The following is a 16466-nucleotide window of genomic DNA, read 5'->3' as shown; positions in this document are numbered from 1 at the left end:
TAGGCAATTTCCTGACCTGATAACCTTTACACTGTATTCCAATTTTACGTTTGATCTGCCTGTATGCATTGCTAAAGGGCAAATGTGTATTCAAAGTGAATTAAAAGCAGGCAGGACCCAGTCTCTGTGTCCTCCTTCATGAAAGTGATTCCACCTGGCCCCCCAAATGCCTTCTAAATTCATGGTTTTTTTTTAGAGTTGAATAATGCGATACAAACTGTCAATTTTATTACAGAGCAGACTTTAAATTACAGACTTTACAGAGGTGTTTATAATTACATGGGCAGCAAGTATCATAATTTCCTCCTTTCTATTGAAGGCCAATAACTGTCTTAAGTCAAGGAGCAAGTAGTAATTTTATCAAATAAAACAAGAAATCAGTATTTTTATGAAAAAATGATTCAGAGACAGATTTTCCTTTCCTCTTCCTTCCTTTAATAACAGAACACCTGATTTTTGGCTGGACACATTACCTCCTAGCCGAAGACTACATTTCCCAGCTTCCATTACAGCCAAGTATGCCAAAGTTCTGGCAAATGGGATATCAGTGAAAATGTTATGTGCCTCTTCTGGGTCAGGCCTATAAAAAGAATGGGTGTGTTGCTGTGTTGAAGCACACTCCCACCAGCTGATGGTTGTGGATAAATTCATATTTTTTGTATAATGTATTTATTGTGTTGTCGACCCTCCTACAAGCCATCCTGAACTCGCCGGGAAGGTCGTGGCATTCTGATATAATAATGTAATAACTGTGCTTCATTTGGTCTTTTGAATGGAGGCTAATCATTTAGAAAACATGGACATACAGTAATTTTATGCACTTAGGGATGAGTGGTCTATATACCTTCTCAGATATGCCTCATATCTTCTTTATTTCACCACATCAACCAATGTGCATCACTTCTACCTATGGCTACTATGAAGATACATCAGGATTTTTATGAACTGCCACCATATTTTCCTGAAGAAGTAATTGGCAAATTTAGTCGAAATTTATAATGCCCTTATTGATCACATAAACCAAAATTCTAAGTCAACCACAATCTCCATTTAGGTGGTCTTCAAGCAGTGTGCCTTACAATATATGCAATATGCCATGGAAAAGGATACGTCAGTGAAACCCATGTAATATACAATAACTCACAAGTCTTTATGGCAGTAACAACCGCATGATTTCACACATACACCAGGAATAAAACATGGTAGCATCAGTGATATGGGAGCAGAATCACATTAATATTTCCCTTTCAGTATGTCTCAAATAATGTCAATAAAAAATAGACAACACTGTAAGTATACTTATGGAAACATTGCTTCTTTTAATATATTTATAAATACTAAAAATTACTTATGTTTGGGGGAGAAACCAAGATGGTGGCATAGGTAAACACCGGAAATTGCTGCCTCGCACAACCACTTCAAAAATACAACTAAAAGACAAAATGGACATCATCTAGGAAGGCTGTCTGAGTGGAAATTCTATAACTACAAGGAAAGAGAAAACCACAATGAGACTAAGGAGGTGCAGAAGTAAAGTGCAGAGGTACAGAGGCGCAGGCAAAAGGGCTGGCAACGGAGGACACTGGTGTCTTTTTCAATCAGAAGGGAGTCTCAAGCTCCCCACGACTCTGACCTCCAGTTCCCGGCGCATCCCTGGGGACCCAGACTCAGGAGGGGAGAAACTGGACTGTATGGCAGCGGGCATAAATCGATGGCGGCTTTCTCTCAGAGGTGCTTGCAACGATTACCGAAGGACACTGAGACCCGGGGCTTCTCCGAGCAGGGCTGAGAAACAGCCATAGCTGTTTGCTCTGCCCTGTTGATTCCCTGAGACCCTGCCCCATCCAAGCTGTGAGCAGAGGCTTTTGCATATGAATGGACTGGCCCTTTGAGATCTAAAATTACCTAGCAAACTGAAGCAGGGTCAGAGAGACCCAGAATATCCAAAAGAAGGCCCAAGACCCCACAGCAGCTTGCATTGCTTCACAGCTGGGCCTCATCTGGGCACCTCCAAACCCCAAACAAAGAAGAGGAATCTGCAGATCTCTCCACACCTCCTGCTGGGTAGCCTCAGGCAGAGGCTAAATTAGCACCTCCTAAGAGATCCAAGAGCCCGTGTACCCAGTGGTCAGATTGGGACCATCCAGATTACAACTTCTCAGATCCATAAGGGACACACTCAGTGAGCACAAAAGCCCCAATGAAGCAAGTCTTGCCCCATAAGGGTGTCTTCAGCACAGAAGTTCTCCCACTGTAGACACAGCTGATTCTCACAACCAATTGGTTTCGATGTCAATTACTCCCAGTGATACCAACAAGAATCAAGGCTAAACTACAAGACACAAAGCACACAAAGGGGTGCACCAAGAGTGTCCAGCTCAGGTAATTGGGGAGGCTGAGGCACTGGGCCCTAGAGGACACCTAGCACACAAAGTCACTCTTATCAACACAGGGAAGCATAAAAAATGTGGAGACAAAGAAACAGATCACAAATAACAGAAATGGAGGAAAGCAAACTACTGAATATAGAGTTCAAAACCACGGTTATAAGGTTTTTCAAGAATTTTCTAGAAACCCCCAATAAATTTAGTGAGACCCTCGAGGGTATGAACAAGGACCAACTAGAAATTAAGCATACACTGACTGAAAGAAAGAATAATATACAGACAAGAGGATCCCAAGAATCAAGTCAAAGATTTGAAATACAAAGAAGCAAAAAATACCCAACCGAAAAAGCAAAAAGAAAAAGAATCAAAAAATATGAAGATAGTGTAAGGAGCCTCTGGGAAAACTTCAAGCATACCAACATCCGAATTATAGGGGTGCCAGAAGAAGAGAGCGAGAGCAAGATATTGAAAACCTATTTGAAGAAATAATGACAGAAAACTTCCCCTACCTGGTGAAAGAAATAGACTTACAAGTCTAGGAAGTGCAGAGAACCCCAAACAATAGGAATCCAAAGAGGACCACACCAAGACACATCATAAGTAAAATGCAAAGGGTAAAAGACAAAGAGAGAATCTTAAAAGCAGCAAGAGAAAAACAGTCAGTTACCTATAAGGGAGTACCCATACGATTGTCAGCTGATTTCTCAATAGAAACTATGCAGGCCAGAAGGGAGTGGCAAGAAATATTCAAAGTGATGAATACCAAGAACCTACAACCAAGATGACTTTACCCAGCAAAGCTATCATTCAGAATTGAAGGTCAGATAAAGAGCTTCACAGATAAGAAAAAGCTAAAGAAGTTCATCACCACCAAACCAGTATTATATGAAATGCTGAAAGGTATTCTTTAAGAAGAGGAAGAAGAAGAAAAAGGTAAAGGTAAAAATTATGAACAACAATTACATATCTATCAACAAGTGAATCTAAAAATCAAGTGAATAAAAAATCAGATGAACAGAGTAAACTGGTGAATATAACAGAATCAGGGGCATAGAAAGGGAGTGGACTGACAATTCTCGGGGGGGAAAGGCGTGTGGGGGGTGTGGGAAGAGACTGGACAAAAATTGTACACCTATGGATGAGGACAGTGGAGGGGGGTAAGGGCAGAGTGGGGTGGGAACTGGGTGGAGGGGAGCTATGGGGGCGGGGGGAAGAGGAACAACTGTAATAATCTGAACAATAAAGATTTATTTTTAAAAAATTACTTATGTTCATTTAAACATTAGATTATTGTCTAGAAGTATTCTGATTTACAGTAATACCTGAAAAGTATTGACTATTCATCTAGTGTGAATTTTGTGATACTTTAAAATTCAATTTCAAATACAGACTTTGGAAAATATTTTAGGCTCTTGAGAAGCATATTTTTTTTTAAAGAAGTCTTTCCTCCTATATCATGAACGTAGAATTAAGTCCAAATTGCAATCCCTGATATTGACTGAGACTGCAGGCCCAACTATAGGATTTCCCAATTCTTTGGCTTTAGCGTTTCCCTCTGCTAGAAATTTCAATGTGAGGAATAAATTATGAATGTGGAATAAAGTCTTCTGGACACCATTTACATTTTCATTGTTTCTCCAGAGTATGAATTCTGATCTCAAATATGGTTCACGTACGAAGTGAAACTTTGCCAAATTCTTTTGTTTTAAAAATATATTTTATTGATTTTTTTACAGAGAGGAAGGGAGAGGGATAGAAAGTTAGAAACATCGATGAGAAAGAAACATCGATGAGGTGCCTCCTGCACACTGCCCACTGGGGATGTGCCCACAAGCAGGGTACATACCCTTGACCGGAACCAAACCCAAGACCCTTCAGTCTTCAGGGCAACACTGTATCCACTGAGCCAAACCCTTAAAGCGCCACATTCTTTATATTTGCTGGGCTTCACACCAGCAATAATTATGTTGAATAATATATAAATGAGAATATATACTTTGGCACCTTAGTTACACCTTAGTTATTTATAAAGCATAATTTGGTCATGCTCAATGAAATTGGAACATTGGTTAAATCTTTGGGCAAATTCTTTATATTTTTACTGTTTCTATTTAGAATGATTCTTCCCAATTACTAGTAAGTCTGAGTACAAGTTAAAAGCTTTGCCATATTCTGCTTTGGTAACGTTTCACTCCATTATTTTTTGTTGAGTGAGCGTCCTGATTAAAGGCATTGCAAACTCATTATACTTATAGGTCTTCTCTGCAGTACAAATTGTATCATGTTGAGAAAGACACCAATGGTCATTTAAAAATATGCCTAACTCCTCACATTTGTAAGGCTTCTCTTCACAATGAATTATCTGATGTTCAATAAGATCACACTGACAAGGAAAGGATTTGTCACACTCCTTACATCTGTAAGGTTTCTCTCCATATAAAGTCTCTCATGTACAGTAAATCACAAATATCTTTAAAGGCTTGTCCACATTTTTCAAATTCATAAGGCTTCATCCCAGTGTGACTTCTATGGCACTAAGTTCTCACTGCTGGTAAAGTACTAATGGCACTATTTGTAACTGTAAGGCTTGTCTCAAGTATATAGACTTTGCTGTACAATAGGGCAAGAACACTGGTTAAAGGCTTTGCCACATTCTCTACATTTCAAAAGGCTTCTCTACATTATGAACTCTCTGATGATAAGTAAGAGCTGAGGACCTACTATAAGCTTTGCCACATTCTCTACATTTATAGGGTTTCTCTCCAGTATGAACTCTCTGATGATAAGTTAGATTTGTTGCCCCACTGAAGGCTTTGCCACATTCTCTACATTTATAAGGCTTCTCTCCAGTATGAACTCTCTGATGCTTACTAAGATTTGAGAACTTACTAAAGGCTTTGCCACACTGTCTACATTCATAAGGCTTCTCTCCAGTATGAACTCTCTGATGTTCAGTAAGGGTTGAGGACCTGTTGAAGGCTTTGCCACATTCTCTACATCTATAGGGCATCTCTCCAGTATGAACTCTCTGATGATAAGTAAGGTCTGTTGCCACAATGAAGGCTTTGCCACATTCTCTACATTTATAAGGCTTCTCTCCAGTATGAAGTTTCTGATGTCGATTAAGGTTTGAGGAGGTACTGAAAGATTTGCCACATTCACTACATTGATAAGGGTTCTCTCCAGTGTGACTACTCTGATGATGACTACACCTTGAGGGCCTCCTGAAGGCTTTGCCACATTCTCTACATTTATAAGGCTTCTCTCCAGTATGAACTCTCTGATGATAAGTAAGGGATGAGGAGCTGGTAAAGGCTTTGCCACACTCTCTACATTTGTAAGGCTTCTCTCCAGTGTGAACTCTCTGATGAAAAGTAAGTGTTGATGCCGCACTGAAGGCCTTGCCACATTCTCCACATTTATAGGGCTTCTCTCCAGTATGAACTCTCTGATGATAAGCAAAGCTTGATGTTGCACTGAAGGCTTTGCCACATTCTCTACATTGATAAGGCTTCTCTCCAGTATGCACTCTCTGATGATAAGCAAAGCTTGATGCCGCACTGAAGGCTTTGCCACATTCTTTACATTTATAAGGTCTCTCTCCAGTATGAACTCTCTGATGTTGACTGAGGATTGAGGATTCAGTGAAGGCTTTGCCACATTCTCGACATTTATAAGGCTTCTCTCTGGTATGAACACTCTGATGACGACGACACTTTGAGGACCTCTTGAAGGCTTTGCCACACTCTCCACATTTATATGGTTTCTCTGCAGTATGAGTTATCTGATGGCCAGAAAGGGTTGTGGAGCTCCTGAAGGCTTTGCCACATTCTCTACATTTATAAGGCTTCTCTCCGGTATGAATTCTCTTATGATAAATAAAGGCTGAGGACCGGTTGAAGGCTTTGCCACATTCTCTACATTTATAAGGCTTCTCTCCAGTATGAATTCTCTCATGTTCACGAATATTTGAAAGGAAATTAAATGTTTTGCCACATTGTTTACATTTATAATGTTTTTCTCCAGTACGGATTTTCTTAAGTTTATTTAGATTGAGTATTTGACTGAGGAGTCTCATACACGGATTAAATTTGTAAGCTTTCTCTCTGGTATGAATATTATCTTGTTCAGTAGGATTTGAAGATTGTTTCCAAGGTTTCTCACATTTTCTTCCTTTGTTTGTTTTTGCCACAGTATGAATAAACTGAAGTATACTTTGATTTGACATTTGGTCAAAGACTTTCCCACCATTATAATGGTTCTCTGGAAGCTGAATTTTCTGGTTTATAATAGAATTTGACCCTTGTTTAAAATTTTTCCAATGTTCCTTGCATTGGTAACTTCTGACTTCATTGCATATATTCTGGTAATCATTGAAGATGGAAAGGGCTTTAGTGACAGCTATAATTTCATTAAACATGTACTCTTTCAAATAACTATTCTGTGATAACTATTAAAACATGATGTATAAAAAAAACAACAACACTCCTTCCATGCTGGTGTGACTCTGGGGGTGAGCAACAAACCATGAACCAGGAGGTCACAGTTTGATTCCTGGTCAGGGTACATGCCTGAGCTGTGGTCTTGATCCCCAGTGGGGAGTGTGCAACAGGCAACCAGGCAGTCAATGATTCTCTCTCATCAGTGATATTTCTCTCTCTTATCCCTTCCTCTCTTAAATCGATAAAGACATATTTAAATAAAGATTCCTAAATTTATATAAACTATAGGCATTTGTATGAAAAACATTTCTCAATGGAAGTATAATGATACCTTAATACAGAAGTCAACAAATTAATTGAATTTAAATTTTCTATGTGTATAAATCACTATATTCTAGAAATGATTGAAAATTTAAACCCATACTACACTGTAATAATTCTTATATTTACAGCATAGTTTATTAAATTCATAGATTTTCAGTATTTTCATTCAAAGAATGTATAATATTAAAAACATTATATTTGGTCTTCACATTTAGAAACACATTAATTTACAAATATAACTAATTTAAATTGGGAGTATTGCCAAATGTGTAATACCTTTGACCTCATTAATTGACAATGATTTTATTATGAATAACTGCACCAGGTTACTTCTATCAATGTTAAAATAATTTTTTCTCATCTTACACTCCTCCTCAAATTCCAAGGCTTTCACTAAATGTACATTATCAAAGCCATACCTTCCATATCTTACCAGTATTATTTTAGGGAATAAATCTCCTATTTTTGGCTTATGCAAAAAGGCCTGGTTGTCTTCAGATAAGATAGCTGAAAGATATGAAATAAAGTTTCACAGTTAGGACACTCTGGGGAATGAATACACACTGAATTTACCAACAATTACTCACCAAATTACATGTCTGAGTACTCCAAAATTAAGTTAAATGTACAAAGCAAGACCAAGACAGGCAGAATAAGGAAAAGTCACATCAAAGAAGGTTAAAAAGTTGCTTACATTTTGCACCAAAACTTCAAAACACCCTAGGAAACTATGGCAGTATTATAAGAAAACTCCCACTTCCCAGTTTCTTCTCTGAGGAGATAGAGATGAGGGTACTGGATATGTTCAATGATCTTGTGGTTTTGTAGCATCTTGAAGAACATGTTTTTGTTCTGCATGATACAGAGTGCTAAAATAATGGCATAACTGGTACATGGTGAATGCATTGTAATGGCTGCGAAAAAGAAAAAGTGGGTGCCTGTCCCACATGGTTCAGCAGCTGTTCATCAATCTATGAACCAGGGTGTCACAGTTCGATTCCTGGTCAGGGCACATGCCCAGGTTGTGAGCTCAATCCCCAGTGTGCGGGGTGCAGGAGTCAGCGGATCAATAATTATCTCTCTGGGGGACATATGTAATAATTTCAACAATAAAGAACTATTAAAAATAAACAACAATAATTCTCTCTCATCATTGATGTTTCTATTGTCCTCTCTCCCTCTCTGAAATCAATTATAAAGTATTTAAGAAAGAAAAGGTGGGAAATTGTTCAAAAACTATAGACTGCAATACTGAATACAGTTACCAAGAACAAAAAGATATTTGGGGTTCTGGGAAAGAAATAAAAAATTATTTAAACTTGGAACGTATACACACTCTGCCCCCAAACAATTTTGACAGAAATAATAATTTCTGCCACAGGTGATTGTTATTTATTTTCTCTTACAAAAAGCAAGTTTATACGGCCTGGTTGTTTAAATTCCTGAACCTCAACAAGAGATATTAAGACACTGAGAAAAACAAAAACATGGTCCAAACATAAAAATATCTGAAATAAGCCAAACTTAAAGGGAAGCTAAAAAAAATGCACCAACACATGATCTCACTCATTTATGGATAATAAAGACCATTATAAACTGATGAACAAAAATAGATACAGAGGCAGAGTAGCATCGAACAGACTGTCAAACTACAGCAGGAAGGCTGGGGAGGGTTGCAGGGTGGAAGGAGGGATAAGAAATCAATCGAAGGACTTATATGCATGCATATAAGCATAACCAATGGACATAACACACTGTGGGGTAGGGGAGGCCGGGGGAATTTTAAGGGGGGGGGGGGAGGGGAGACATATGTAATACTCTTTGTAATACTTTAAGCAATAAAACAAATTTTTTTAAAAATGCACCAATATAAAAATATAACAGAATTATCAATGAAAGATATGACCAAGCTGAAGAATCAAAATACTTGCATAGTAAATTGAAGATTTTGATAGAGGGAAGTCCACATGGGAAACTAACAAATCGACCACTTTGCACACCAAGTGGAGTGACATAAATACAGAATAGTGAAAAGGCGTGATAACAGATAAAAAATTAAGAGTTGAAGACAAGGGGAGCAACATCAGAAAAATGGAGGCTAGAGAGATCACCCAGGGCTCTCCTCCTACAACTTGAACAAGTAAGTTATCAACTATAACTCAACAAAGAATTCCCTGCTTAACATAGAAGCCTGACTGAGAGACCAGTGCAGTAAAACATCTAGAGGTGGGCAACCAGGAATAAAAGGGGAAGAAGGGAGGAGAGGCCAGATGGCCTTGGACATAGCACTGCAGTAGGAGCTGGTGACCAGCACCATCCAGAGAGTGGGGGAAGCTGGTTGGTGGTATTAGTTGTTTCCATGAGGTAGAACAGAGAGTCTCAGCGGGTTCTCCAGAAGAGTGAGCAGTGAGAATAGCAGCTGAGCCAGCAGAGATGCCTTGGCAAGGATACAGCATAGGGGTTCTGCCATGACTGTCTGCTGTCGGGCGATGGTGTTTCAGAAAAAGAAATGTAGCCACAGAGCGCTACCTTCCTTTAGATTCCCAAAGCTCGCTCCCAGTTGCCCTTGGTCAAAGAGCACAGTATCTGCATACAGAGACCTAGTGCAATAGAATCGCTGTTGACTTCTGTGATGGATAACCAGGTGAGGCATGTGGGGGAACCTACAGAGGTCTGGGGTCACCATTACAATAAGAGCAAAACAAACACCCACCCAAGCAGCATGGCTGTAGTCAGCTCTGGAAGTTCACAGTTAATAATCTTATTATTCAGCATCAGCTGCCGTAAAATGGTAGAAAGTCCTCTTCAGAGAAAGCTGCTAGTCAGGGGTGGGCAACCCTTGGCATACGTGCCAAACATGGCACACCAGTAACTTTTCCTGGCACACGAAACCCTCTCTTATAATCTTCCATTTACAATTTTTTTCTTAATATTGACTTTTACTTTTCAGATAAATTCAGTGTAGGTGCATCTTAGATAAATAATTTTACATAACACGTTATCTTAAAGACCATAGACATGGAGAGGGGAAGAGCAATTTCAATAGTGTCGAAAACGAACTATTGAGGACTTGGAATGCCATTCTAGAATATTTTTTCTGTTTAAAAAATTTTGCAACAGCGTTACTCTCCATGTTTTCATCCACATACATTTGTGAATTTTTGTTCTCAGTGATGAATTTTGTTAAGTCTAGTAATAGGAGTAGCCTGACGGATGAAAGTAGTCGCTCGTGCATATCTCTTAAGGTCACGAAATATAAACCTGATGTAAAATCTCTGTCATCAGTGATGCAGCAGCAAAACTCCCACTGATAATATCAAACGGAGTCATAAAGTTTTCTGTCGGACTATCGGTGTACATGTATACATTAAAAAATAAATGTATTTTTCATCATCATATATTGTGTTTTTGTCACTCAAATGAATTTTATTATTTCTTCAAGGTTCTTCACATACGTATACCTTAAGAGATATCAAGTAGGTATAACATGTTCTCGAAAAATTAGGGTTGGCATGCAGAAGAATTTTGAGTCAGAGATTTTGCTGGTTTTGGCACGCACTCACAAAAAAGTTGCCCACCCCTGTGCTAGGTCAACAATAAATGCCTAGATAGGGGAGACTAACAAATTGCAATAGTAATCACGGTCATGAGAAAGCTCAGAAAGAAAATAAAAAATCTCCAGAGAGCAAGCTGTAGCACATGGAAATATGTGATAGAAATGACATAGATTCAATATTACAGTTCTGAGAACATTCAATAAGATGCAATAAAATACCAGCAATTCAATGCACTCAGAAAACAAATTAATGAACGAGTACTTTACCAAACAGACTGAAACTTTCAAAAAGAACCAATCAGAATGCTTTGAAACAAAGTATGCAATTTAGGTCAGTAGGGGTGATTTACTGAGACTAGGAAACAGAGCTGAACAGATGGAGCAAAGAAAGAAGAGACCTAAGCATGAAAAGAAAGAAAGGGCTCTATGAGCACAATCGGACTCCATCAGAAAAGGCTCATATATTAGAATTACAGGCATACTAAGGGGAAGAAGAGAGGAAGAAGGGAACTAAAAGCCTATTCAAACAAATAGTGAGAACTTCACAAACCTATGTAAAGAACTAGGTTCTCAAATTCAAGAAAGAAATAGAACACCTACTCAACTCAATCCAAAGAGGCCCTCTCCAAGGTGCATTGTATTAAAACTGTCAAAAATTAATGACCAAAAAAAAAAAAAATTCTCAAAGCACCCAGCGAAAAGAAGGAACTAATCTACAAAGGAAAACCCATCAGAATATCATCCGACTTCTCAACAGAAACTCTACAAGACAGAAGAAAGTGGAACCAAGTATTCAAGTGACTAAAAAAGAGAAATTACCACGCCAGAATAAAACACCCAGCAGTAACTTCCTTTAAATATGACAGAGAAAGACATTCCCATACATACACAAGCTACAGGATTTAATACATAACAAGCTACAGGATTTACAGCCAGTTGATGTGTCCCCCTCATGAATGTTTCTATCACTCTCTCCCTCTAGCTTCCTGTCTCTAAAATCAATAAAAAACATGTTAAAAAGATCCTTCGCATCTTATGTCACTAAAGAAATGCACATTAACGCAATGAGAAGTAACAAACAGCACAGTCAAGCAACACTAAACCGCCACTGAACAGGTCAGAATCCAGAACACTGACCCCTCCAAATGCTTTTGTGGATCTGGAGCAGCTAGAATGTCCATTTATTGCTGGTGAAAATGTCAAATACTATAGTCACTTGGGAAGATAGTTTGGAAGTGTTTACAGAACTAAACATACACATACCATATGAAGCATTAATTGTGCTCCTTAGTATTTATTCACACAGGTAAACATATTACAGTAAGTTCTTGGGTTACGTCAGAGATCCATTACTACAGCAAGACGTAACGAGATTTTCGTCATAAGTCAGAACCCACCTACATCACTCACATGAAGCACATACACAGTAGTAATGAAGTGAAATAGTAAAAAAAAAAAATTAATAGAAAGATAACAATTCTTTACCTTTACTTGGGGTAAATAAATGATAAAAAACATAAAGCACAGCCCTAGCTGGTCTGGCTCAGTGGATAGAGCATTGACCTGGGAACTGAAAGGTCCCAGGTTTGATTCCGGTCAAGGGCACATGCCCGGGTTACGGGCTCGATCCCCACTGGGGGGCTTGCAGGAGGCAACCGGTCGGTGATTCTCTCTCATCACTGACGTTTCTGTTTCTTCTCTCCCTCTTCCTTTCTCACTGAAATCAATAAAAGTATATTTTTAAAAAACCAAAACATAAAGCACATACGTATGTACATACGTCGAAATGACGAAACTTCATTTTTTAATTAAATCTTTATTGTTCATATTATTACAGCTGTTCCTTCCCGCCCCCCATAGCTCCCCGCAACCCAGTTCCCACCCCACCATCGGCCCTCACCCCTGCGCCCACTGTCCTCATCCATAGGTGTACAATTTTTGTCCAGTTTCTTCCCGCACCCCCAACACTCCTTCCCCCCACTCCCGACAATAGTCAGTCCACTCCCTTTCTATGACCTTGATTCTATTATATTCACCAGTTTATTCTGTTCATCAGATTATTTATTCACTTGATTTTTAGATTCACTTGTTGATAGATGCATGTTTGTTGTTCATAATTTGTATCTTTACCTTTTTCTTCTTCTTCCTCTTCTTAAAGGATACCTTTCAGCATTTCATATAATACTGGTTTGGTGGTGATGAACTCCTTTAACTTTTTCTTATCTGTGAAGCTCTTTATCTGACCTTCAATTCTGAATGATAGTTTTGCTGGGTAAAGTCATCTTGGTTGTAGGTTCTTGCTATTCATCACTTTGAATATTTCTTGCCACTCCCTTCTGGTCTGCATACTTTCTGTTGAGAAATCAGCTGACAGTCATATGGGTACTCCCTTGTAGGTAACTGACTTTTTTTCTCTTGCTGCTTTTAAGATTCTTTGTCTTTTGCTCTTGGCATTTTAATTATGACATGTCTTTGTGTGGTCCTCTTTGGGTTCCTATTGTTTGGGGTTCTCTGCACTTCCTGGACTTGTAACTCAATTTCTTTCACCAGGCAGGGGAAGTTTTCTGTCATTATTTCTTCAAATAGGTTTTCACCATCTTGCGCTCTCTCTCTTCTCCTGGCACCCCTATAACTCGGATGTTGGTTCGCTTGAAGTTGTCCCAGAGGCTCCTTACACTATCTTCATACTTTTGGATTCTTTTTTCTTTTTGTTTTTCCTGTTGGGTGTTTTTTGCTTCTTCATATTTCAAATCTTTGACTTGATTCTTGCGATCCTCAAGTTTGCTGTTAGAACTCTATAAAATATTCTTTCTTTCAGTCAGTGTATGCTTAATTTCTAGTTGGTCCTTATTCATATCCTTGAGGGTCTTATTGGATTTCTTGAGGGTCTCACTAAATTTATTGGCGGTTTCTAGAAAATTCTTGAAAAACCTTATATCTGTGCTTTTGAACTCTATTTCTAGTAGTTTGCTTTCCTCCATTTCTGTCATTTGTGACCTGTTTCTTTGACTCCGCATATTTTATGCTTCCCTGTGTTGATAGAGTGGCTTTCTGTGCTAGGTGTCCTATAGGGCCCAGTGGCTCAGCCTCCCCAATTACCTGAGGTGGACACTCTTGGTGCACCCCTTTGTGGGCTTTGTGCACAGTCTTCTTGTAATTTAGCCTTGATTGTTGTATGTATCACTAGGAGGAATTGACCTCCAGGCTAATTGGCTGTGAGAATCAGCTCTGTCTATGGTGGGAGAACTTCTGTGCTGGAGACACCCTTCTGGGGCAAGACTTGCTTCATTGGGGCTTTGGTGCTCACTGATTCTGCCCCCTGAGTGTGTCCCTTATGGATCTGAGGAGTTGTAATCTGCATGGTCCCACTCTGACCACTGGGTAGACTGGCTCTTGGATCTCTAAGGAGGTGCTAATTTAGCCTCTGCCTGAGGCTACCCAGCAGGAGGTATGGAGAGATCTGCAGATTCCTCTTCTTTGTTTGGGGTTTGGAGGTGCCCAGATGAGGCCCAGCTGTGAAGCAATGCAAGCTGCTGTGGGGTCTTGGGCCTTCTTTTGGAAGTTCTGGGACTCTCTGATCCAGCTGCAGTTTGTTAGGTAATTTTCAGATTACAAAGGGCCAGGCCTTTCATATGCAAAAGCCTCTGTGCACAGCTTGGGTGGGGCGGGGGTCTCAGGGAATCAACAGGGTGGAGCAAACAGCTATGGAAGATCCTCAGTCCTACCCTAAGAGGTCCCACGTCTCATTGTCCCGGTAATCCCTGCAAGCACCTCTGAGAGAAAGCTGCCCTCGAGTTCTGACCGATGCCAGACAGTCCACTTTCTCCCCATATGAGTCCAGTTCCCCAGAGACTCGCCTGGAACTGGAGTTCAGAGCAGTCAGCAGCTTGAGACTCCCTCCCGATTGAAAAAGACAAAGACAACCGTGTCCTCAGTTGCCAGCCCTTTCCATGTGCGCCTCCATACCTCTGCACTTCACTTCCGCACTTCCTTTGAGTCTCAGTGTGCTTTTCTCTTTCCTTCTAGTTGTAGAATTTCCACTCAGCCAGCCTTCCTTGGTTCTGGATGATGTACGTTTTGTCTTTTAGTTGTATTTTTGAAGTGGTTGTGCGAGGCAGCAATTTCCTTTGTTTACCTATGCTGCCATCTTGTTTTCTCCTAGCGGAACTTCTTTTTTTAATAATAAATGGAAGATGGCAACGTAACCATGAAACGAAGTATGTCGAGTCCCAGGACTATCTGTGTCTACGCAAAAGCCTACAAGGTGCTTGTTATAGCATCTTCATAACTTCAAAAAAATGGAAGCAACAAAGGTGTGTGTCAACAAGTGAATGGATAATTAAACTGAGGTATATACAATAGAAAACTATTCAGCACTATAAATAATACATCAAAACATGAAGAGATAGGATAGAAACTTAGATACATAGAATTAAGTGAAAGAATCCAATCTACCTGGTCAGGTAGCTGAATTTGTTATAGCATCACCCAAATATACCATGGATGGGGATTCGATCTTGGATAAGGGCACATACGAAAATCCATCATAAATAAATGTATATATAAGTGGGACAACAAATTGATGTTTCCCTCTCTCAAAAAATCAATACAAAAAATAAAGAATCCAATTTGAAAAGGTGACATATTATAAGATAACTATGACATTTCAGAAAAGAAAATGAAGAACCCAGTAAACAAATCAATGGTTACTAGAGTGTAGGGAAAATAGGGAAGAACAGGCAGAGTAGAGAGAATCATTAGATCCTAGAAGCTAATCTGTAGACTATCATTTTGGAAATGTGCCATCATAAATTTTTCCTCATCTCTACAGTGTACAAAGCAGCAGTGAACCCTAAGGTGAACTACAACTTTGAGTGGTAATAATGTGCCAATGTAGCTTCTAATATATAATCAATGTACCACTGGTAAAAAACAGAGAAGGGGCACGTTATGCAGAGAGCATGTGGGAATTGTCATTACCTCTACACCATTTTGCTGTGCATCTAAAAGTGATCTTTATTTTGTTTTGAAAATATATTTTTATTGATTCCAGAGATGAAAGGATGGAAACATCAATGATGAAAGAGAATCATCGATTGGCTGCCTCCTGTATGCCCCACACTGAGGATCTAGCCCACAACACTGCATGTGCCCCAACCAGGAATCGAACTGTAACCTCCTCATTCATAAGGTCGACACTCAACCACTGCGCCACATGGGCCTGGCTAAAAGTGCTCCTCGATCACAGACTTTTTCTTTGAAGTATCTGATCTCAGGTCCGGGAAGCTTTCTTATCGTTTTTTGCTGTTGTTGTTGTAATCCTTACCCAAGGATGATTTTCCATTGATTTTTTATGTTTACATATTTTTAAATATAGTTTTATTGACTTCAGAGAGGAAGGCAGAGGGAGAGAGGGATAGAAACATCAATGATTACAGTGATCATTGACCGGCTGCCTCCTACATGCCCCACTCTGAGGATCGAGACCACAACCTGTGCATGTGCCCAGACTGGGAATCGAACCATGACCTCCTGGTTCATGGGTTGACGCTCAACCACTGAGCTATGTCAGCCAGGCTCCACTGATTTTTAAAGAAAGTGGAATGGAGAGACAGAAGGGGGAGAGTGAGAGAGAAAGAAACTGATTACTAGCCCTCCACACATGACCCAATGGGGCAGGGATTGGACCCATGACCCTTTGGTGCTTGGGCAGATGTCCTAACCACTGAACCACACCAACCAGCATTTTCCTATCAT

The 16466-nt window shown here is 39.6% G+C and overlaps 1 protein-coding gene across 9 annotated transcripts in view; it reads right to left on the bottom strand.

Moving 5' to 3' along the window:
• LOC118649176 (zinc finger protein 420-like) overlaps nucleotides 1-16466 on the bottom strand; it is an 85509-nt gene that overhangs the window by 52401 nt on the left and 16642 nt on the right. For 8 of the 9 annotated variants that reach the window (XM_036295995.1, XM_036295998.1, XM_036296001.1 and 5 more), the window contains exon 4: nucleotides 7587-7660. In XM_036295995.1, the coding sequence (XP_036151888.1) occupies nucleotides 7587-7660 (74 nt within the window). Of the gene's footprint in view, nucleotides 1-4180; nucleotides 6751-7586; nucleotides 7661-16466 lie in introns of those variants that run through there. The other variant, XM_036295993.1, reaches the window with a different exon arrangement.

The sequence above is a fragment of the Myotis myotis genome, unplaced genomic scaffold, assembly GCF_014108235.1.
Source record: "Myotis myotis isolate mMyoMyo1 unplaced genomic scaffold, mMyoMyo1.p scaffold_m19_p_28, whole genome shotgun sequence".
Classification (NCBI taxonomy): domain Eukaryota; kingdom Metazoa; phylum Chordata; class Mammalia; order Chiroptera; family Vespertilionidae; genus Myotis; species Myotis myotis.
The sequence above is the reverse complement of the archived record's forward strand: the minus strand, read 5'-3'. Positions and strand labels throughout refer to the sequence as shown.